This window comes from Bison bison, unplaced genomic scaffold (genome assembly GCF_000754665.1).
Source record: "Bison bison bison isolate TAMUID 2011002044 unplaced genomic scaffold, Bison_UMD1.0 scf7180017864487, whole genome shotgun sequence".
NCBI classification, from domain to species: domain Eukaryota; kingdom Metazoa; phylum Chordata; class Mammalia; order Artiodactyla; family Bovidae; genus Bison; species Bison bison.
The window spans coordinates 800,372-824,229 of record NW_011495047.1 but is presented as its reverse complement, the minus strand read 5'-3'; the positions used below and the strand labels follow the sequence as shown (position 1 = coordinate 824,229).

Below are 23,858 nucleotides of genomic sequence, written 5' to 3'. Positions count from 1 at the left end.
CACAAATGACCAGGAAAGTCACGACCTGGAGTCCTGGAAATCCTCTCCAAGGAACAAGGGTCCCTAACTTTATTAAACATTCCATCAACCCCCTGTGACTTCCTGTTCCTTGACCAACTCACATTGTTCAAAAGTGGAGATACTAAAGGATTCTGATACAAAGACTCTTTAATTAATAAAAGCCATCTGCCTAATAAAAATGGTTTATATTCAAATATTCACCTATATCCTCTATATGTACATATAAATATACATATAAATACAGAGACACTTATACAGACATGCATTTAGAACATATGTATAAATACAGCACAATAGTATAACCTGCTATTAATTCAATAAATAATGCCATCAAAGAGGAAGAAAAATCTGTAACTGCATGACTTGATTTTTTTGTTCTGTATGCCACAAATGTTCCTTTATCATGCTTGCTTTTTGTGACTGTTCAAACTAGAGTGCAATTCGTGAACAAAATCCCATCAATGAACAAGACAGGCTCCTCAGAAACATGTTAAGGTTGAAAACAAGAGCAATTTGAAATTCAAATTTTGTTTCAAAATATACATGAAATGAATAGCCACAGTTAAAGTTAACAGCAACTATTTGCTCTTACTTAATGGTTGTATTTGACTTTAGTGGTAAAATGGTGTCAGGCATCTCTGTCCATCTTGAAGTTTTATAGTTTGAGGTTACATTTATAGATGGATCAAATCCAAAATAAAATCTGGATGGTACATTTCAGTGCAAATGAAATATACAGCAATCCACTTGGCAAACACTTTTAAGAACCCGGGAAACACCCTCCTCTCTTCTCTCGTGCTATGAAAATGTAAGAGTACCAGGGCCCAAGAGTGATCCGACTCAGCCGACCTATGGCTAGGCACGAGTGATGGAGACGTGGAACTTGGGACACCTACCAGCCCTCTAAGCCTTTAGGGCCAAGTCTGGCTCATGGCAGAGGCTGGGTCTTCCCATGCTTGACACGGTCCTGAATTAGACCAAGATCTATGAAGACTAATTTGTAACAAAATTGTCATTCTAGAGACTCATTTTTTCAGATTCTCCTTCCTACAGACCACTGAGCTAAGGTTAGCATAAGTAGACATCATGGCACTCAGAGTGGTCAGTGAAACAATATGGAAAGGCAATAAGAGATGAGCTCCAGGAAGTCAAAAGAAATCTATGGCCCTGAGTCACATACGCGGCTTCCGTGAAACAGGCACAATAAGAAAGTAAGGAAATCCTGCCGGCCCCTGTTACTGAGCAGTCACAGTAGGGTTTCTGGTTCCACGAAACAAGGCCCCTGGATCCTGCACCCTGATGCTGCATCTGACACAGGATGAGGCAGCCCATCCCCCTGTCCTCAGCACTCTGTACATCTCATCTTCCTGTCCTCAGATTGCCTTCCAAAGCTTCTCACCTTCCACACTGACTACGTTCTTCATCCTGCCTCTCTGTCACCTTTCACTCTTTGCTGTCCCCTGTCCCTGTGATGGCAGCCAGCCACCCTGTCTTTACATGTGCAGTTGACCTTTCTACAAATACAATGCTTAACATGAAGGAAAAATGTGAATAGCGATCACAGGTTATTAAGCACTCACTCTGGATCAGACACTGTTTTAAAGAATTTTACATCTTATCCTTTACTTAATTTCCTGTTCTTCATGTAGGCCCTTTTATTATTCCATTTTACAGAGGAGGAGACTGAGGCTTAGAAAGAATACCTGCTCAGTGTCTCATAGCTAGCAGGCGCTGAAGCTGGGATTTAAACACAGGCAGTCTGATTTCGGAGCACAATCACCTAATCACAGCACACAGGTGTCCCTTTCAGTTCTTCATCACTTCGCAGCACCAATGAAATTCCAAAAGGAAGAGTGGTTTCTGACTACATGCACTCCACATGCTCTCTCAATCATACTTACCCAGATAGGTGAGTTGTCTCAACTGACTGTCGAAGAACCAGTCACAGCCTTGGTCCTGGCCAGGCGATGGAAGAGATGAGAGGGACCGCCCCTCATGACTCCCACACTTTATGAGGATGTCAGGGTAAACCCACATGTCTGTGTGCACCAGCAACAGGTAATTTCCAGGAGCAAAGTTGTCAAATGTTGCTGAGTACTTGAAGTGAGAGAAAAGTGCAAAAGTGCTCTTTTAGAAAGGAAAACTCTTGCCAATAAGGATGGAGTAGTTTAGAAACAGGACCATTCACACCGGGTACTTTTCTTGTGGGAAATGGGTTTACTCAAATTTACTGCACAATAATCTCATAACTAGAGCTACAAAAATCATACAATGTGAGGACTGAAAGCTGTAAGGTTCTTCTTGTGTGTGTGTGCTAATCATTCAATCTTTGTGACCAACTCTTTGTTGGTCATGGACTATAGCCCACCAGGCTCCTCTGTCCAAGGAATTCTCCAGGCAAGATTACTGGAGTGGGTTGCCATTCCTTTCTCCAGGGGATCTCCTAACTCAGGTATTGACCCCAGGTCTCCTGCACTGCAGGCAGATTCTTTACCATCTTAAAAATTCCATGGACAGAGAAGCCTGGTGAGCTACAGTCCATGGGATCGCAAACAGTCAGACATGACTGAGTGACTTCACTTTCACTTTCTTTACCATCTAAGCCACCAGAGAAGCCCTCTTCTTGTTTAACAATCTAGAGGAGAAAACCAAAGTTCAGATGAGCGAAGTAATTTGTCTCAGGTTAACCAGTGGGAAGAGACAGAGCCACGTCTAGAATTCCCACCCAGTTTTCCCCAAGATTCAAATAGCAGGCATTGGCAGGAGTGCCATTCATTTATAACAGTAATGGCTAACATGGCTGAGCATTCGCCACGTGCTCAGGTATCATTCCTATCCAGGTATTCAATCCTTAAAGGCCCTGGGAACTGTTACTAGTGCTGTCCCCATTTTATAGAGGAGGACACTTGAGGCAGGTGGAGGTTCAGTAAATTTTCCCACATCATGACGTAGGCGAGTGCTGATCTGGGACAGAAACCCAGGTGTCCACCTCCAGAGTCACCATTCTACTGCCTTCACCTCTCCAGAATGTTCTCATGAGAACCTCAAGGGAAGGAGAGAGAGGTGGGCACCCTTCCTGAGAGCCCTGGTGAAGGTATCATAAAGATTCTACTTTGAAATATTGAGGGCAGTAGGAGAAGGGGGCAACAGAGGGTGAGATAGTTGAATGGCATTATTGACTCAATGCACATGAGTTTGAGCAAACTCCGGAAGATATTGAAGGACAGGGAAGCCTGGTGTGCTGCATTCGAAGGGGTCACAAAGAGTTGGACTTGACTGAGCGACTGAACAACAAATGGCCTGCCTCCAGCTCCCTAAGAACTAATCTCATGACCGTTAGGAAGAAAGTGTGTGTGATGAGACTGAAAGAAAGAAATGTGCTTAAAATGAAGAAAAGGAGCTTGAGGGAATCCAACGGGCTATTTGGAAAATGCACCCATTTTCCACATGGTTATTCCTACCATCCCTCCCCTAACCATCTGACTCCTTCAACCTAACAACGGAAAGGACAGACCTTCATTGCAAGTTACTCTTTGACCACAAGGTGGCAGTGTGTAATGTAAAAATGCCTTGGGAAGATATTTCCTTTGGGCTATGAAACACTTCCCTGGGGTAGGTTGGTTCTTAACCTGTAACATAGGACTGCATATCTATAGGATGCTTAGAAGCTATTTGTCAGTGTATTAATAAAGCTAAATTTTCAGGCAGAATCATGCTGTGTTCAAAGTGAGGTTTAAATAGATTCTACAAGTTTCAAGTTTAAAATAAAAAAAACAATCATATCTCAAATTCAGGTTACATTCATCTGGCAAAAATTCTGCTGCAGTTTGCTTGATCAGCACCAGAAGAGGCTAATACCTGCAGACTATTATGTCACAGAAGGCAAGTTGGGAACCCCTGGGGAAAGGAATCTACCAGCGAGTGGATGTCAGGGTTACCTGCAGAGCGCTGCTAGTCCAAGGGCTCTCGAATCGCAGGGAGTAGGTCTCTTGATCCAAGAGCAGGGCCATCCAGCCATAAGGGTTAGACAGAGTGTCATGCACATAACTGACAGTGGTTGTCTTGTTTCTGCTGTCCGTTATGGTTAAATCTTGAGAAACTTTCAAGGCACTGGCTCTAGGGAGATTTAAAAGAAAAAAGTGGGTGGTAAGTTTTTGTCCATCCTGGATCTAAGGCACTCCTCTCCATCAGCTGTAAGCCATCTCCCATTTTCTCCATTATGTCTCCCCAGTGCTTATGGAGGTTTTAGAAGTCACACCATGGGTCAAAATGCCCAGTGGGAGAGTGCTGTTGGATCATGTGTGCTCCACTCAGATCTGCAGTGGCCTGTAACACTCAGATCTTAGGCCACTAATCAATGCCACTCTAATGAGTTCATACAGGCCAGGACTAGATACGATTATTTTAACAGAGAAATGTCCATGGTCAGAATATTGCCATGGCCCAGGTTTATCAGCAGCAGAACACACACTATATAGTTATTAGTTATCTCTCTGGGGAGTAGTGGCTGACGCCCAGAGCCTGATGTGCCTGGACTCACAGAGTCTACCTCCAACTGCCCAGCAGCAATGGCCTCAGTAGCTTCCCCAGAACAAAGAGGACCCTGAGACCTCTCTCGTGGCCTTACATGATCACTCAGTGCCAGAGGGATTTGCAGTTTCGCTTGTTAACAAAGACCGCGACATCCTGAAGTTAGAGACATTTCCTCTTTTCTGTATCCTGCCCCCTGGCATCGGACTCTGCACAAGATGGGTACCCAAACCATATTTGTTATACGAGCAAAAGCTTCCTTGGTGATTCAGTGGTAAAGAATCTGCCTGCAATGTAGAAGATGCGGGTTCAAACCCTGGGTTGGGAAGATTCCCTGGAGGAGGAAATGGTAACCCACTCCCATATTCTTGCCTGGGAAATCTCACGGACCGAGGAGTCTGGAGGGCTACAGTCCATGGGGTTGCAGAGTCAGACACAACTTAGCGACTAAACAATAAACAACAACAATACGAACAAAAACTGCATGGAGGAGCTCTCCCCAAAGCAGTTGGTGCCAACTTCCCAATTTACAGAAAAGTTTTCTAGAAGAATGGTATCTCACCATGAGGAAAATAGAGACAGAGGATGGCAAACGTACTATGTGAGCGTCACAGGTAGAAACAAAGTTTTGGGTTTCTACACCTTATTCCCCATCAGTTCAGTTCAGTTCAGTTCAGTCACTCAGTCATGTTTGACCGTTTGCGACCCCGTGAATTGCAGCACGCCAGGCCTCCCTGTCCATCACCAACTCCCAGAGTTCACTCAAACTCACATCCATCGAGTCAGTGATGCCATCCAGCCATCTCATCCTCTGTCATCCCCTTCTCCTCCTGCCCCCAATCCCTCCCAGCATCAGTCTTTTCCAATGAGTCAACTCTCCTAGAAAGTGATTTTTTAAGTCTTTACCAGATCATAAATACATTTTTTCCACCTGCTTAGACCCTAAAAGAAAGTCAAAGTGACAGAAAAATTAAAGCAAAAGTTAAAAAAAACACAACACACACATAATATGACTGTCCTTCCCCTTTGGTTTAGTTTTCATGAGAATCTTCAACTGTGGCATGTTGCTGCAGGCAGATAATTAAATTCTCACAGTAGAAGGAAATGAAATGAAGGAGGATGTTGGGTTTTCAAAGTGAGGGGTGGCGTGAACAAATCAAAAGTCAATTTACAGTTGAGTGGCACAGTATAAAGAGGAGACTGGTTTTCGTGTTAAACATTTGGGGACCATTGTTAACTGTGTGTAAATTGGAAGTCTATATCTGCATGAACTAAGTGTATGAATTCTGGGGACTCACTTACCCTCTGTAAGCTTTCATTTCTCTTTTTTTCAAATGGAGACAACAGTATGTATCTCCTGTAGCAGCTGTGAAACAACGTGATAATCGATGTATTCAATAACCATCTCAAGCCCAGTAAGTCTACCTGTAGCTCATGGAAGAAAGAACTTCAGATGTACCTGGTTTGCCACTCTGTCTAGTTATTTTATTGTCTCAAGGTTTATCCAGGATATTTGGTCATTTAAAAACACGCTCACATCCTCTCATGAGCTTTAGCCCTGGTGATATAGTATTTGATATATATTTCTTGTAAGACTTCCCTGGTGGTTCAGATGGTAAAGCATATGACTACAATGTGAGAGACCCAGGTTTGATCCCTGAGTCGGGAAGAAATCCTGGAGAAGGAAATGGCAACCCACTCCAGTACTCCTGCCTAGAAAATCCCAAGGACGGAGGAGCCTGGTAAACTACAGTCCGTGGGGTCGCAGAATCGGACACAAGTGAACGACTTCACTTTCTTTTCTTTCATTCTTTCTTGTAAGAAAATGTGTTTGTTTCATCTGTTAATAGATAAAAAGGGATAAAGAATACTCAGGGCATTTGGAATAAATGAACTACCGTTTCCCAGATGTCTCTACACAGCATTCACTGAACCTTTAGAAATCTTGGGGTGGGGACTTCCCTGGTGGTCCACTGGTTAAGACTGTGCTTCCACTGCAGAGGATGCAAGCTTGATCTCTGATGGGGGAACTAAGATCCTGTATGTGGTGTGGTCAAAAGAAAAAAAAAAAATCTTGAAATGGAGGGGCTTCTTCCTCTCTTTGGGTTTGGGGTATGAAGGACCTTTTTTTCCCTCATGTATACCAAGATTTAAATTAGAACTAATGGAAATCTGGGCTCATATTCCTACTCAGAGTGGATATGGGGATCATTTGTTCTAACATCCAACCCATTATGGGAATTTCCTCCAGATTTTATCTTGTTATTTCTTCCAGTTATGGGGAGTTCACATCCTCAAATTCCTTCTCCATTTATGAAGTTTATTCCTAAATTTTCATTTCAGACAAGTTGGAGAAGGCTTAATTTTCTTCCTTGTATTGTCTGGCCATCCCCCCTCAATCATTACGAAGACATGAGTCCCAGCATCCCAGGATATCATCCAGCACAATTTGGCCCAACTAATATATTTAATAAATGAAGACAGGCTTCTGGGAAATAAATGTAAAACAAATGTGATAAGAAGAGATAAGTTGAAATCCCAAAGAGGCAAATGAGGTGGCCACCATGGGTACCAAGGTCAATATATCAGGTGGAATTTCCCCACAGTCCAGAAAATAATTCCGAGCATCTCAGGTTCTGAAAGTGCAGCCCTTTAGCTTTCACAGAGACACTGGCTCTGGAAAATGAATCACAAGACAAAATTCCAAGAAATACTCACTGATAAATCAGAATTTCCATTTTAAAATCTGCAATGAGAAATAAAACTGTCTTTCACATGGTGAGTGCTCAACAAATGTTTGTTGAATCAATAAATGAGTGTTAAGTAGATTAGAACACTTTGGCTGCTGGCTGTTTAGTGATGTTTTGTCCCAGGGAAGTCTACCCAGAAAACAACAAGAGTGTCAGAATACTTCTTGTAAATGTATTAATCAAAAGAGATAAGCATTTGATGATAAGTTATCAGTTCTTGATACAGTCAACCTCATTATCAATAAGATATTTGCCAAGAAGACTTGAACATTTATCTTTAGTGGTCAGAAAGAACACTCTTTCTGACTCTTTAATTCTTCTTTGCTTTCTGCCATAAGGGTAGTGTCATCTGAAAATCTGAGGTTATTGATATTTCTCCCAGCAATCTTGATTCCAGCTTGTGCTTCATCCAGCCTGGCATTTCACATGATGTACTCTGCATATAAGTTAAATAAGCAGGGTGACAATTTACAACTTTGATGTATTCCTTTCCCAATTTGGAACCAGTCTGTTTTTCCATGTCCAGTTCTAACTGTTGCTTCTTGACCTGCATACAGATTTCTCAGGAGGCAGGTGAGGTGGTCTGGTAGTTCTATCTCCTTAAGAATTTTCCACAGTTTGTCATGATATACACAGTCAAAGGCTTTGGCATAGTCAATAAAGCAGAAGTAGATGTTTTTCTTGAACTCTCTTGCTTTCTCAATGATCCAACGGATGTTGGCAATTTGATCTCTGGTTCCCCTACATTTTCTCAATCCAGCTTGAACACCTGGAATTTCACAGTTCACATACTGTTGAAGCCTCACTTGGAGAATTTTGAGCATTACTTTGCTAGCGTGTGAGATAAGTGCAATTGTGCAGTAGTTTGAACATTCTTTGGCATTGTCTTTCTTTGGGAGAGTTGGACTATAAAGAAAGCTGAGCACCGAAGAATTGATGCTTTTGAACTCTGGTGTTGGAAAAGACTCTTGAGAGTCCCCTGGACTGAAAGGAGATCCAACCAGTCCATCCTAAAGGAAATCAGTCCTGAATAGTCATTGGAAGGACTGATGCTGAAGCTGAAACTCCAATACTTTGGCCACCTGATGCGAGGAACTGACTTATTGGAGAAGACCCTGATGCTGGGAAAGATTGAAGGCAGGAGGAGAAGGGGATGACAGAGGATTAGATGGTTGGATGGCATCAACTGCCTTGATGGACATGAGTTTGAGCAAGCTGCAAGAGTTATGATGGACAGGGAAGCCCAGCATGCTGCAGTCCACGGGGTAGCAAAGAGTCGGACATGACTGACCGACTGAACTGAACTGAGTGGTCAGAAAACCTCCTCTGCACACATGTAAGCAACTGCACTAACAATGGGCCTGGCTTAGGAAAATGCGAAGATTTCCTTGAACTTAGATTTCTTCTATCCAAGTGGAGTGTTCTCAGTTAAACTATTTTTAGATTAGAGTCCTGGTTTTATTTTTAACTATAGAACAAAAGAATTCTATTTGTTCAAATGCATCCATCTGTTCCCATTTAATTCCTCTGGTCTATATTTTGTCACTGTCTTTGCCTTACCAACCCATATTTTGTCATTCTTCTCTTAAGACATCATGTTTATGTCCAGAAATACTTCATTCCAGCAGTGAGGCCTCAGGAATCCCCCTGGTCACTTTGATGAGACTTAATTATTTCTTAATTTTCTATCAGTATGACATTTACAAATCAGTTTTAGGATCTAATTTATCCAGATTCCATTACTACAGATCGTAGTAGCAATTACTGAAGGAGTCATTTTCAGGCCATACTCCCCAGTTTCTAAAGACCCCTATACACATGACCCTATTTTCAAATGCTAACATCAGTTCAGTTCTACTTATCTTTAGGACTTCTGTAGTTTCTTTTTGATCCCCTTCTTCCAACCAGTATCCAAACTGATGCTAACTCCTTGATCAACTGGAGAACCAACCATAGCACATTGTGATCCTAAATCATTCTTTCCTCCTCCTTCTTCATACACTGCTCGGATTCTACCAAGCTGCCCCATCTATATCATCAGAGGTTCATATGGGACACAATTTCACAGGCATTTGTGGATGGCATGAGCTTTCTTTAGAGCGATACAAGTAGAGATGGAGGTTATCAAATACTCCTTTGTCACAGTTGGTAGTGGAAAGGGTCGCATGTGCATTCTGAAAACCAAACCCGAATGACAAAGACCAGTCTTCGAGGAGGCAAAACGCCTTGTGTTGACTGTCACCCTGAGGGCCAAAAATTCGTAGTCAAATCAGTTCCCGTCCTTCTAGGCCAAATGCCAGCGGTGCCAGTGGTGGGCTCTTCTGAAAAGCACCCAAAGAACATTCAGAATAGAAGAATACCATGAAGAGAATTTACCAACCATAATTACGACAATTTTCTCTTGCCCTAAATAGCCACTAATTTCCCCGTGCCCTAAATAGCCACCAATCTCCCTCTCTTTACTGTTAATGAAGCAAAGGAGCACACTGAAGTATTTCTAATTTGGAGGAGCCAAGGGAGTCTGCATGGGCCATTAGCAGCAGAGAGCTTCATTACTAGGGGAAGAAGTCTCTCCCCGAACTTCGCGTGGCTTTATGTGCAAGAAATCAGGAGGCAACCAGTCCATTTGAAATGTTAACCCTTACCTTGGTGTCAACAACAGCTCCTGGATACAATCAAAAAGACAAGAAAACTACAAGCTTTTCCTTTTCTATGAGGGAGCATATATTTTTTTTTTAAATCACCAAGGCTGTTTTTAATTCAGGGACATCTTCCTTTAGAAATATAACAGTTTATCACTTGATAAATATCAAGTTTATCACTTGATAAACTCCCCAACCAAAGTCCCAAGTCACAATACTCGTTGCATCAACAGTTCTGTAATTTAGTGCCCAGATACTATGTGGAACTGTTGAGTGTATACTGCCCACAGAGGATTTGTTAGGTAATCAACAACACCAATGAGAACAAATATTAACTCCCCGGTTTGTGTTTACCATTGGCTTACACTTAATCTCTGTGTATTAAGACAAACACTTCACTGAGCTCTAAATGCCCTCTCTTTGGAACAATTGTGAAGTAAACCCTTTATAATTTTGCATCTCCTAAGCCAACGCATCATAATAACTAGCCCCAAATGGTGCTGTCGGCATCGCCTGGATATTCATGCTTGCTGATGTTACTCTCATCTTTTACTGCACAAAGAAGACAAAATCAAAATGTTGAGCACAGCCAACATATTTTTGTGGCTTTATTTTTCTCTGCTACTGCTAAATCACTTCAATCGTGTCCGACTCTGTGTGACCCCATAGACGGCAGCCCAACAGGCAGCCCACCAGCCCACCATGCGACCCTTTCCACTACTCTCCGTCCCTGGGATTCTCCAAGCAAGAACACTGGAGTGGGTTGCCATTTCCTCCTCCAATGCATGAAAGTGAAAAGTGAAAGGGAAGTCGTTCAGTCGTGTCCGACTCTTTGCGATCCCATGGACTGCAGCCTACCAGGCTCTTCTGTCCATGGGATTTTCCAGGTAATAGTACTGGAGTGGGGTGCCATTGCCTTCTCCTATTATTTTTCTCTAGCATCTTTAAAATACACTGGACTCCTAAGAAGTTCTTGTCAGAGGCTCTCCACGTCTTTTGTTTTGAAGAGTCTTATTTTTGCATAAGTAGCCCATCTTACACAGATTGCTAACTAACTGTGCTATCCCCTTGCTTTTGTGGCTTATAAATAAACTGCCTCTCCCCATTGGTAAATAACAATAACAAACACATTTTTAACAAAAAGAAAAAAAGAAGCCTTTGTCAGAAGATGACTATTCTATCTACCTATCTGCCATCACCCAGTACTATCTGATGTGTGTCAATAAGAAGTTTTCTGTATATACTCTTATTGACTGAGAAACAAATATTTCTCCTTCTGAGTAAGAAACCTAAAAAGAGAAAAGAAATCATAACCCTCAGTCTTTGCCCCAAACTTGTAACAATCCTTAAATTCACATAAAAAATAGCACAAGTCCAGGGATGCAAGCCATGCGATTTAATTATCTTGCATTTCTAGGGACCCCTTCTACACTGTTAGGGCTTCCCTGGTGGCTCAGATGGTAAAGAATTTGCCTGCACTGCAGGAGACCCGGGTTTGATCCCTTGGTTGGGAAGATCCCCTGGAGAAGGGAATGGCTACCCACTCCAGTATAGTTGCCTGGAGAATTCCATGGACAGAGGAGCCTGGCAGGCTACATTCCATAGGGTCACAAAGAGTCAGACAGGACTGAACAACTCACACTTTCACTTTCACTTCACCCACACACTGTTAGTGGGAATGTAAGCTGGTGCAGCTACTGTGTAAAACAGCTCGGAGGTTCCTTAGAAAACTAACAACAGAATTATCATATGATCCAGCAATCCCACTGCTGGGCATATGTCTGGACAAAACTATAATTCAAAAAGATACATGCACCCCTCTGTTCATAGCAGCACTGTTCACAATAGCCAAGACACGGAAGCAAACTGAATGTCCATTGACAGATGAGTGGATAAAAATGATTCTTATGGCCAGTGGAATATTACTTGGCCATAAAAAGGAATGAAATAATACCATTTGCAGCAACATGGATACAGCTAGAGATTTTCATACTAAGTAAACTAAGAAAGAGGAAGAAAAATACTGTATGATATCACTTAAATGTGGAATCTAAAATATGGCTCAAATGAAGGAAATGGCAACCCACTCCAGTGTTCTTGCCTGGAGAATCCCAGGGACGGGGGAGCCTGGTGGGCTGCTGTCTATGGGGTCGCACAGAGTCAGACACGACTGAAGTGACTTAGCATAGCATAGCATAAAACAGAAATAGATTCATAGATGTAGAGATCAGACGTGTGGTTACCAAGGGAGTAGAAGGAAAACAGATGGACTGAAAGTATGAAGTTGGTAGATGTAAGCTATTACATTTAAAATGGATAAACAACAAGGTCCTAATGTAGAGCACAGGGAAGTATATTCACTATCCCGTGGTAAACCACAATGGAAAAGAATGTTTACAAAAAACATATATATGTATATAACTGAGTCATCTTGCTATACAGCAGAGACTGGCCCGATATTGTAAATCAACTACGCTTCAACAAAAAAATAATAATCCTTGCATTTCTGGTAGGTATATCCTGACATCATGGGTCCTCCATGATGGAGGATTCAAAGTCATTCTCCATGACTTTGCTGATGTATATTTCTGTTTATCTCTTCTCAGAGTCAGCTAAAGCAATAATGATTGTTAAGTCCCCAAATCAGCCTAGCATCTCCTCAGACATAGTATTTACAGTTTTTGCAACATACTTGACAGAAATTCTTGCCTGTTACACCTTCATCCTTGAAGAGAAGCAGTAGCTATCTATACTCTATCTACCCATACTTTAGATTCTATTGCATCTCTAGCTTAATCTGTGGGATGAAGTTGGTATGGCTATCTCAGAACATGAGACTACTACCCTTAGAGCTACACAACTGCAAGGTAGACAACTACTTGTCAGGAATATTGAAAAACAATTCCATGCAGGCAGGTAGTTACAAAGCCCACCCTCCCTTTTATCCCTATGCACACTTGGTATGGTAGGACTGACCGACACCTGCCCACAAGTTCATCACCAGCCCTTCTTCCCAACTCCATGTTCAGTGACATCATGATGTTAGCCTTAGCCCAGTCATGTGAGAGTATTTCCACCAAGGAATTAGGCAAACGCTACAAATCAGGCTTTTTATTCTAGTCGTAAAACAGGTACCAGCACACCCCTGGGCCCCTTTATTATTCATGAAATTTAATAACCGTGGAGTATTATTGATGCTATTCCTTGGTTTGGGCTCCATTTTTATGTTTAGCTCTTCTTCTATTTTACTTCTGTAACCTCTGCTGCCTAGAGAGGATAAAACTTCTTGGAATTTCCCTGTCTCACATGTTTTTTATTTTTTTGAGAACTGAAAAGATACCATTAGTGATGCTATGCCTATTTATCCCTAGGAAGAGAGTTAGGCGATTGTTAGAGGAAAAGCTAGGCCACAATTTCCATTTGAACTCTTCTTTACTGTTACATTCAAGAGGCAGGGGGTGCCTCGTACTCTGAATACTGACACATTAAGAGCAGTTCCATAGGTAAACACTGAATGTAAGCTCTACAGGAGAGGATATTAAGCAAGATCTAAGAATCAAGGTGATCAACAACAACATTAACCTTTTCTAGGAGAAATAGGAAGGAAGAAACAGAAAGCATTGGGGGCATGAGTGAATCAAAAACTGTGTCCAGAAAGACTCCAGATTCCACGACTTTCTGGGAGGTTTCTGGATCAGTGCGATGTCTCGTGACTATTGGAAAGTGTTCCCTGTCTTTCAAGAATTGGATTAAGTTTCATTTGAACAAACTTAATTCCCTTGCCAGGCATTTGTTTCTCAGAAACATAATTATCTATATTTTATTCTATTAGTAGTAACTTTATATGTTGTTTTATCAATCATAAATGTAGAGGCTTTCGAAAGACAACATTTACTGAGCACTTACTTCGTGCCCGACAACGACCCCGTGAGTGAAGTAACATTTTGCTCTTTTTACTGTCTTGAGAACTGAAGCAGAAAGAGGTGAAGTAACTTGTCCAGGAACATACCTAGGAAGTGGCGGAGGGAGGGTGGTTTATGATTTATACCCACAAATGATTCTTAATTACTTCTTTATTCTTCAGCCTTTGAAAAATAATTTCAAACATATGCATATAGCCAGACTTTCTTTTATGTACTTCCTATTAAAACTCAGAACGACTGGTTGGCCAACCTACAACATCTTGTAAACTCTTTTAATTTCCCCCACATTCGGTTCAGTACGTAATTGGAAGACAGATCAAGGCTTGATTTACTGATATTTGAATAAATCTGTATCAACTGAAAGAGCTGTAGAGTGCTCTAAACCAAAAAAACAAATAATTCCCAGATGGTAATTGTGAAAGTTGGTTCTCATTCTCCCCATCACAATTCTGTGCATCTATACCACCAGGAAAAGAAAATGCTTGCAAATGTATGCAAACTGCTATTTCAGTAGGGGTGGGGTAGGGGCGGGGTTGAGAAGAAATCAGCTGTTAAAATAAATTGTCTGATCAACTGACAGCCCCAGGCAAGCAAAAGCCCAGAAGACATTATGAAAGGATATTCTTAAGTATTTGATGTTTCTAGGAATTTTAGAAATAACGACAGGATAGTATTTTAATCCTGGATCTTCTAAGGAAAAGTTAAGTGCTGTGGACTCCTCATAAATAGGTCCTAAGAGAGAAATGGACAATAAGAACATGAGAGGAAGATTTGGGAGAGTCCACAATTTCTTAAATGATATTTATGTATTCAATACTAATTTTATTGAGTCACTTTATGTTCAACGTGGTATTGGGACCATAATAGAAACAAGCAAATCCCGCTATCCTTGTCCTACTTACCATGAATGAGAAGGGAGGGGTGATTTACAAGCTATGTAGGAGTGTGAGTATTGATTAGAGAAAGTACAGACAGCCAGCACACAGCAGGGATACAGTGCTGTGCAGAAAGCTCGGGGAAGCTCACCAGAGTAAACTACCTTCATGCTGAGTTCATGGAAGCTGAACCTTTTGGATCAAAAAACACAAAGAAGTTGAGTGTGGCTGAAGCTTAAAATTTAGGGAAAGGAGGGCAGAGCATTGAGAAAGGATCCTAGAAGTATACCACAAAAAGGAGTAGGTCATGAAGTGCCCTTGAGACGTTAAAAATGGTAGGCTTTCACTGGGAGGCACTGGGAAGGCCCTGATGAAGCCTCAGCAAGGGAATGTGTGGATGGCAGGACCAGATCTGATCTACAAAGACTCACAAGTTTAAGGACAGGATCCCAGCAAGGTGGCAAGCTAAGTGGCCGCTGCAGTTAAACAGGTGGCATCTGAGTGTCAATTTGGACTAGAGAAGTTGGGAAGGAGAGAAGTAGTAAAACTCAAAAGGGATTTTTTTTTAGGAGATGAAATGGACTGGACATGGTAGGTGATTTCTGTGAGCAGATGAGTCAAGGATAACTCCCATTTCTGGTTCAGGTAATTGCATCGTTTGTCTGAACACCCAGAGATTCTTAACACCCAATAGGTCCATGGAATAAAGACCTTAAGTTTGGTTTTGACAGGTTGTGTTTGAGATGGCTGCTGAATACTCTAACAGAAATATTGAAAGCACTACCACTCAATGAAAATACAATGCAAGCCATAAATGCAAGCCACAGATAGAACCTTAAATTTTATCATAGCCATATTAAAAAATGTAAAAGAAACAAATAAAATTAATTTAATAATATATTTAACCCAATATATTCAAAATCTTATCATTTCAAGATGATCAATATAAAAAATCATTGAGCTATTTTACATCCTTTTTTTCATACAAAGTCTTAGAAACAAGATGCATAATTTGCACTTCCAGCACATCTCCATTTGGATGAGCCACATTTCATGTGTTCAGTGGCCACCTGTGGTAAGTGACTACAATATTAGACAGGGCAGATCCTAAGGGCAGTTGGATAAGTGGGTCTGGACTTCCATAAAGCACCATCAGTGAATGTTAACTGAGGCTATGGAACAGTCCAGATCATTTGGGAAGAGAATAACTTGAAAGCTTCTTGAAGAATCTTAAGGAACACTAGCATTGAAGGGTCAGGAAGAAAAGCTTACAAAGGAGGTCTAGAAGGAGCACACAGTACCCTACTGGTGACACGATCCTTGTCCCAGGTAAGCATCTCTACACAGAAGAAATTTAGGATCAATGAATCCAGGGACTATGTGAGCTATTTTGCCATGATGAGGCCTCTGGAGCAAACGGTGCTGACATTTTTCTGAAATGAGGTCCTGACTTATACTAGCAGAGCTACCACTTCCTGGTCTTATCAGGAAGGACGAGGTTTGAGAGAAAGAGATTCGTAGAAATAGAAGTCAGGAAAGAAATGCTACCCTGAACACCAGTGGCCCCTTAAGAAAGCACATTTTAGAACTTGTAGTGAGAGAGAACTCACCCAGACTAAAATGTCATTATTTTTAACAAAACAGAACTTCGACTCTGCCTTGTAGAGGGTAGGAAACTTTTCTTCACCAAAATATTAATTATTATTGCCAACTTTAAACATTTCTATGCCTTGGTCAACACAACTGTGAGGATGAAGTCAGAGGAAGCTACGAAACCAGAAGTGCCCATCACTCTTGGAAAAGGTAGTGAGGGAAGAAGGTTGTCAATGTCAAACACAGAACCTATTGAACATGGGCCAGGAGGAGCCTCCGAGGAAGAGATCACGCCCCAAGTACTCAGTTGTTAGTTAGGGGGCAGGGGTGCCCCGTTTAGGCAGCTGTGCAGACCTCACGCCCTACCCTCTAGGCACCTGGGCTGAGGAGGCAGGAGGGGGCTAAATGTTGAAAGGAAAGAGGGCAGGGACCATGTGCCACATCAGATCCCCATCAGCAAGCAACCCCAAAAGATGGGGACTGTGAGAGCTTTGCAAATCCACTCTTAGGGTGCACGCTCCAGGGAAAACAGCACAGCAAATTAGTCCTTTCTCCACGAAATGCCACAAAGTTTGTATCTACGTGGAATTCAAATTGCTCATTAGCTCTGACATGTTCCTAATGAGGTTATAATGCTCTGGGACAGAGATCAAGTCACTGAACACAAATAACTGGGGATAGAATCTGGAAAGATCAAGTTAGAAAGATCTTAAGGCAGTGCTTCTAAAACTTGAGTATAAATGCCCCAGGGGTCCTGACTCAGAACGTCTAGGCTGAGTGTGAGATTCTCTGCATCTAGTCCCAGGTCTCACCGATGCACTCTGACTAGCAAGGCCTTAGAGATCATCTAATCTAACCATCTCACCCCAGAGATGAGGACACAGGGCTAAGAGACTCAGAACTGGGAGTGTGCTGAGTCTCTCTTGGGCTTGAAGTCATTGAGCATTTGTCCAAAGATCTGTGAATCAACCTGAAAATGTTTAAATAGAAGCCTAGGGAGTAGGGTGACCAACCATCTTGGTTTTCTCAAGACTGAAGGGGTTTCTGGGACATGAGATTTTTTATTTTAAAACCAAGAAAATTCCAAACAAACCAAGGCAAGTGTTTCACCCTAGTAGGGATCTTCTGAATCTACTCAGAACACAGTATCAGGATTATTCTCTTTTAGACCTTGTCAGTCCTTGAGTGCTGGGACCATGACTTGCTGCCAAAGCAAGCACCTAGGTGTCCTGCCCTGAAGACCTCCAAGAACAGATGCTCAGAAGGATCACAACTGCAGAGGCTTGTAATGCCACACGGCTAAATGCCACCTTCAGAGACAGTCTCTCAGTAGGTTTTCAAGACATAGAAAAGGAATATCAAGAACCCAGAGAAATCAGTGTTATACAAGCACATAATGTTCTTTTTAACGACACAAATCTATTTTTTCATTAAAAAAACATGCATATAAGAAATAAATGGTTCACTTTTGTAAACCTCAAAATGCCATTAAAAACATCTTTGTTAAAATCACAAAAATAATAAAAATCAGGATGCATCCCTAAGAATGAAAGGCATGCTCTGCATAATCAAAATGATTAGAAATGAAAACATATTGCTCCATACTGTTATTACTCACTGGAATTGGGTCCATTAACGTTAGATAGAATAATAAACAGCTTGAAAAGCAAAAGTGGAATGTTTTCAGACAATTCCATGCTAGCAGGGTATCACTAAGGTGTCTAAAGCAGAATGTCAAGATACGGATGGCATATGCATTCAGAATGCAGACTTAGTACAAACCTGACCATACTGACTCCCTCTCTGTGGAGTTTACCTGTTTAAATAAGATGCCAGCATGATCTGGCTGAAGCACCTGACTTAATATTCATGAAGTTAGGACACTTAAAACAAAGGAGAGAAAGGAGTGTGGCTAATTATATACAATGCATTTGAAATAGGTAAATGGTAGAACCCTAGTCACTCAGCAGTCATTACGTGGAAATTAAAGGGGGCAGAAGCAATCCTATTATGCATTATAAACAGCCAAGCTCCTGACTTAATAGTAGGTCAAGTAGCATAAACAATGAGTTCCTGCTCCAATATTAAATAGGATATGTATTGTACAAATCCAATAGTTCACAAAATTAACAAGGAAAATGAACTGGTGGAAGCAACTTCACAAGTAATAGGGAGCATCAGCAATGCTTCCCTGGAGCATAGCAAACACTTAAAAAGAGCTCAGGGAGAGGAGGTGCATATAAATGAGAATGGACAATATTGGAATTTATTAATACTCCTCTTAATTTAAATACATTTCAATTTTTTGTTGGTTGCAAGTCTTTTTGAGAGGAAATGATTAACTCAAAATGCCAATAAGTGGTCAAGGGCTATGAGATGTGGTCCACTGTTATTGAAAACAAGCTGTCATTTAAATCAGCCTAAAACTACCATAAACTTATGATCTGACAGCTGTCAAAATTATCCCATATCACTTCTGTAGAACTAAATACACCAAACAGAATCTGCAAAACAATTTCTCTTCTACGCATGTCAACAACCTGAATGATATATACATGTCCATTGACAAGCCAAAATGTAGAGTTAATTCAACTTACAAACCAATAGACATCCGATGAAAGAGAACATTTTCCTCACAGACACTGCCATGGACAAGCTGGCTGAAGCTAGCTTTGACCACACAAGAAGCTGGAAGTGTTTCCATAGAAGCAAGAATGTGACTTCTATTTTTTCCAGACAGAGACCCATCCAAGTCTTCCAAAATGGCTGCATGAGGAGATGGAAATGCTACCAAGTTCGGAGAGTTCATAAACTTCAGCTGGTTGGTCTTCACAGTAAACCCACCTGTAAGTTGGGAGAAAGACTGTGACACAGAGGCACAAAAGAATGTGATCACAAATGGCAACTGAAGTCACTGAGTTCTTTTCAGTATTTTAAAATTGCATATTTATACAGTTTAACAATTTGCTGACTTATTTGTCCAAGAAAAAATATATATCCTGAGTTGACTATGTGTCAGGCTCTGTGCTATGTGCTGCAGACAGAGTGAAATGAGAGTAGTAGGGGCATTGTCCTCATGCAGCCTGTATTCTCAGGCAGTGATTCCCAACCAGGGGTGGTTTGCCCTGCAGGGGACATTTGGTACCATCTGCAAGCATTTTTGGCTGTCACAACTGAGTGGACAGCAGGGCATCTGGTGGGAAGAGGCAAGGATGCTACCCAGCATTCTACAAGGCACAGGGGTGCCCCCACAACAAACAATTATCCAGTCCCAAATGCCAAGGGTGAGAAATGGCGGTCTACTGGGAGTGACACCGAACATTACTAATTACCAAATGCTAAAGGTCCTGAGGGCTGGTCTTTCCATCTCTCTGCTCTAGTTCTTCTAAGGCAAATCTAACCCCACTTCTTATGAGATTTATACTTTAAACATTTGCCCTCAAGAGCCATATTCAATCAGTCACATGGACAAATAGTAACACATTTGATAGGTATCAGCTCTCGGGCTACATGTCTTAGCAGGGTTTCCCCCACACCCCCTTCATATGATTCACTGGTTCTGCTATTAGTCAGTTGCCCAGGAAGAAACAGTGGCAGTGGTCTTCTAATACTCACCCCACCCTGTCACTAAAATTTAAAAACTCAGGACACATCTCTTAGATATATGCTACCATATTGCTGTATTATGTATCTTATAAAATACATAAAAAAGGAAAAATGTAAAATAAGATATAAACAAAGAGAGGCCCTAAAGCTTTCATTCGCATCCCAGTAGAGTCTGTGCACTCAACTGTCATTCATTCAAGATGCTACAATTCCACCTCAGAAACTTCTGTGTGTGTCTGTGCTAGTCACTCAGTTGTGTCCAACTCTTTTGACCCCATGGACTGTAGTCCGCCAGGCTCCTCTGTCCTCTGTCATCTCAAGGAAGGAATACAGGATTAGGTAGCCATTCGCTTCTCCAGGGGATCTTCCCAACCCCGGGATCAAACCCAGGTCTCCTCCCTTGTAGGCAGATTCTTTACCATCTGAGCCACCAGGAAAGCAACTTGTTGCTTATCTAACACCACATGCAGTTCTATAAGTCAGCTATATTGTATTTCTTTGCAACTTCTTAATCATAACTTGCTCTTTGAATTTTTTTTGCATAGGCTATTCCTAATATGTAAAAACTTTTCTCTGCCTCTTCCTCTTGCAAACGTCTCTTCACCCTTCTAAATCCTGCTCAAGGCAATCTATGATAAAGTCCTACCTGACCCCCTTCCTTGCTGTTCGCCTCATTGACCTTGCTCAATCCTCAAGTATTGGATTCATCATACTATTACATTCATTGGCTCAGACATTTATTCTTGTGCCTAGATGGAAAGCTCCTGGAAGACAAGAACTATGTGCTTTTCATCTCTGTACCACTCAGGTCCTTAAACAGAATCTGGACTACATAGTTTTTAAACAAATGAAAGAGATGGCTTAGCCAAGGACATCCAGGGAGAAGAAATCAGAGCTCATAAGGAGTATCTTGCTCCTTTTCAGTGTCTTATGAATGATATGAGACAGTGAAGCTTCTAACTGAGGAATTAATATTTGAAGTGATTGTCTTAAGGCATTTTTCATTCCTATTATTATTTCTACAATCTTAAACTCAGATGCCACCCAAATAAAAACAATTTTTGGCTCTGTCTATAGAGGGGGGATAAAAAGCAAAGTGGAGACTTACTGATTATTCATTTAATTAAAAAAGCAAACAATTATCTAAATTGGCAATTCAAACCACAAGAGCATATTTACTTGAACCACTTGGTTTGTCTGTTTACAGTGATCAAATCAACTAGATTGCTCTCTAGTTCTTTCGCCTTAGCCCATGAGTTCTCCAAGGTATTTCTCACCACCTCTGAGATGTGGTTAACAAGTGAACAAGAATTCTTATGGTCTCTCTGTGTGTACAAAAAGCCTTGGGCTGTTGAAACCATAAGGTTCCTGAACTCTAGCTCTTTCAGGAAAGCTTGTATGTGTATTAGTTCATATCCATATGTATATCCATCCAACTCCATTCATTGATTTAATCAGTGAACATACTGGGCACCAGACTACTGGTTACTAAGGATAAAACTCTGAGCAAAAGAGCTGTGATCAGATATAGAGAATAAACCAGTGGCTACCAGTGGGGAGAGGGACATGGGTAGGGCACAGTAAGGGAGAGGCTTAAGGCGTACAAACTACTATGTACAAAGTAAATTAGCTACAAGGATATATTGTACAGCACAGGGAAGATAGTCAATACTTTTAAGAACTTTAAATGGAGTGTAATCCATAAAAATATTGAATAACTATGTTGTACAGAAACTAATACAATATTGTAAATCAACTATACTTCAATATGAGAGAGAGCTGTGGTCCCTGCATTTGTGAAGCTCAGAATCCAGCAGAGACATGGAACTATCATAATAGAGTATGACAGGCACCAGGCAGGGAAAGGCCAGGGAGCTGCAAGAACCATATTGGGAGCACCTGGCCTCCTCTAGAATTTCTTTTAGGAGATTTGAGCAGTTCAGTCACTAAGTCATGTCCAACTCTGAGCCCCATGGACTGCAGCACACAAGGCTTCCCTGTCATTTACTATCTCCCAGAGTTTGCTCAAATTCATGTCCATTGATTCAGTGATGCTATTTAACCATCTTGTCCTCTGCCGCCCCCTTCTCCTCTTGCCTTCAGCCTTTCCCAGCATCAGGGTCTTTTTCAATGAATCAGCTCTTCACATCAGGTGGCCAAAATATTGGAACTTCAGCATTAGTCCTTCCAGTGAATATTTAGGGTTGATTTCCTTTAGGATTGACTAGTTTGATCTCCCTGCTGTCCAAAGGACTCTCAAGAGTCTTCTCCAGCACCAGAAATTGAAAGCATCAATTCTTTGGTGCTCAGTCTTCTTTATGGTACAACTCTCATACTTGCACATAACTATTGGAAAAACCATAGCTTTGACTATACACACTTTTGTCAGCAAAGTGATGTTGATGTTTCTGCTTTTTAATATGCTGTCTAGGTTTGTCGTAGCTTTCCTTCCAAGGAGCAAGCGTCTTTTAATTTCATGGCTGCAGTCACCATCCACAGTGATTTTGGAGCCCAAGAAAATAAAATCTGTCACTGCTTCCATTTTTTTCCCCTTCTTTTGCCATGAAGTAATGGTTCCAGATGCCACAATTTTAGTTTTTTGAATGTTGAGTTTTAAACCAGGTTTTTCACTCTCCTCTTTCACCCTCATCAAGAAGATCTTTAGTTCCTCTTAAAGAAATCTCGTAAGTAAAAGAAATAATGATTCCCAATGGCTTTGACACTATTTATCACATTTATGTGCATACTGGACTTATTTACTAGTTTTATTATTTGTCTTATCTACTCAAACAACTTACCCTGTCCTTGGGAGCAGCCTGAACAGGTCCTGATGGCCACACAGTGAATGAGATCAAAATTCACAAAGGTTGTGTTAGAAACTCTCAGTTCCCACCTTCTGGGAGATTTGATCCCAGCTGACATACACAGGTTTGCCTGTGATTTGGAAAGGGGATAAGGAAAGAAAAATAAGAGAACCGGCCAAATGAAATACAATTTTAATACATGAATAAAAGCAACTAAGTGAGTAAAAAGACAAGCTACAGACTAAGAGAAAATATTTGTAAAGCACATACATATCACAAAGGATCACAATGCAATATCCTGCACACCTGTTAGAGGGTTAAATAAAAATTAGTGACAAAACAAACCCTGATGAAGAAAAAAAAATAATTGAAATTTTCATACACTGCTGGTGGGAATGCAAAATGGCAAAAACACTGTGGAAAATTGTTTGGTACTTTTTAACAAAGTTAACATAATCTTATTATTGATCTAGGGGCTTCCCAAGTGGTGCTAGTGGTAAAGATCCTGCCTGACAATGCGGGAGCCGTAACAGACACAGGCTTTATCCCTGGGTCAGGAAGATCCCCTGGAGGAAGGCAAGACAACCCATTCCAATACTCTTGCCTGGAGAATTTCATGGACAAAAGAGCCTGGCAGGCTACAGTCCATGGGGTCTCAAAGAGTCAGACAGGACTGAAGCGACTTGGCATGCATGCACATATCACTGATCTAACAATTCAACTCCTAAGCATTTACTTTAGAGAAATGAAAACTTGCTGCTGCTGCTGCTGCTAAGCCGCTCTAGTCGTGTCCAGCTCTGTGCGACACCACAGACAGCAGCCCACCAGGTTCCGCCGTCCCTGGGATTCTCCAGGCAAGAATACCAGAGTGGGTTGCCATTTCCTTCTCCAGTGCATGAAAGTGAAGAGTGAAAGTGAAGTCGCTCGGTCATGTCCGACTCTAGCGACCCCATGGACTGCAGCCTACCAGGTCCTCCATCTATGGGATTTTCCAGGCAAAAGTACTGGAGTGGAGTGCTATTGCCTTCTCCAATGAAAACTTAGGTTCATACAAAAGCCTTAAACAGATGGGTGAGACAATTTTATTTGTAGTCAATCACCAAATCTGGAAACA

General features: G+C 41.4%; 1 protein-coding gene across 1 annotated transcript in view; it reads right to left on the bottom strand.

Moving 5' to 3' along the window:
• The window catches only part of PKHD1 (polycystic kidney and hepatic disease 1 (autosomal recessive)), a 443,812-nt gene that overhangs the window by 209,729 nt on the left and 210,225 nt on the right, over window positions 1–23,858 (bottom strand). Inside the window, exons 48-51 of the mRNA XM_010863025.1 lie at window positions 22,739–22,874; window positions 18,932–19,178; window positions 3,960–4,137; window positions 1,923–2,118 (exon numbers count right to left, since the gene is read on the bottom strand). Of these exons, the coding sequence (XP_010861327.1) occupies window positions 1,923–2,118; window positions 3,960–4,137; window positions 18,932–19,178; window positions 22,739–22,874 (757 nt within the window). The remainder of the gene's footprint in view (window positions 1–1,922; window positions 2,119–3,959; window positions 4,138–18,931; window positions 19,179–22,738; window positions 22,875–23,858) is intronic.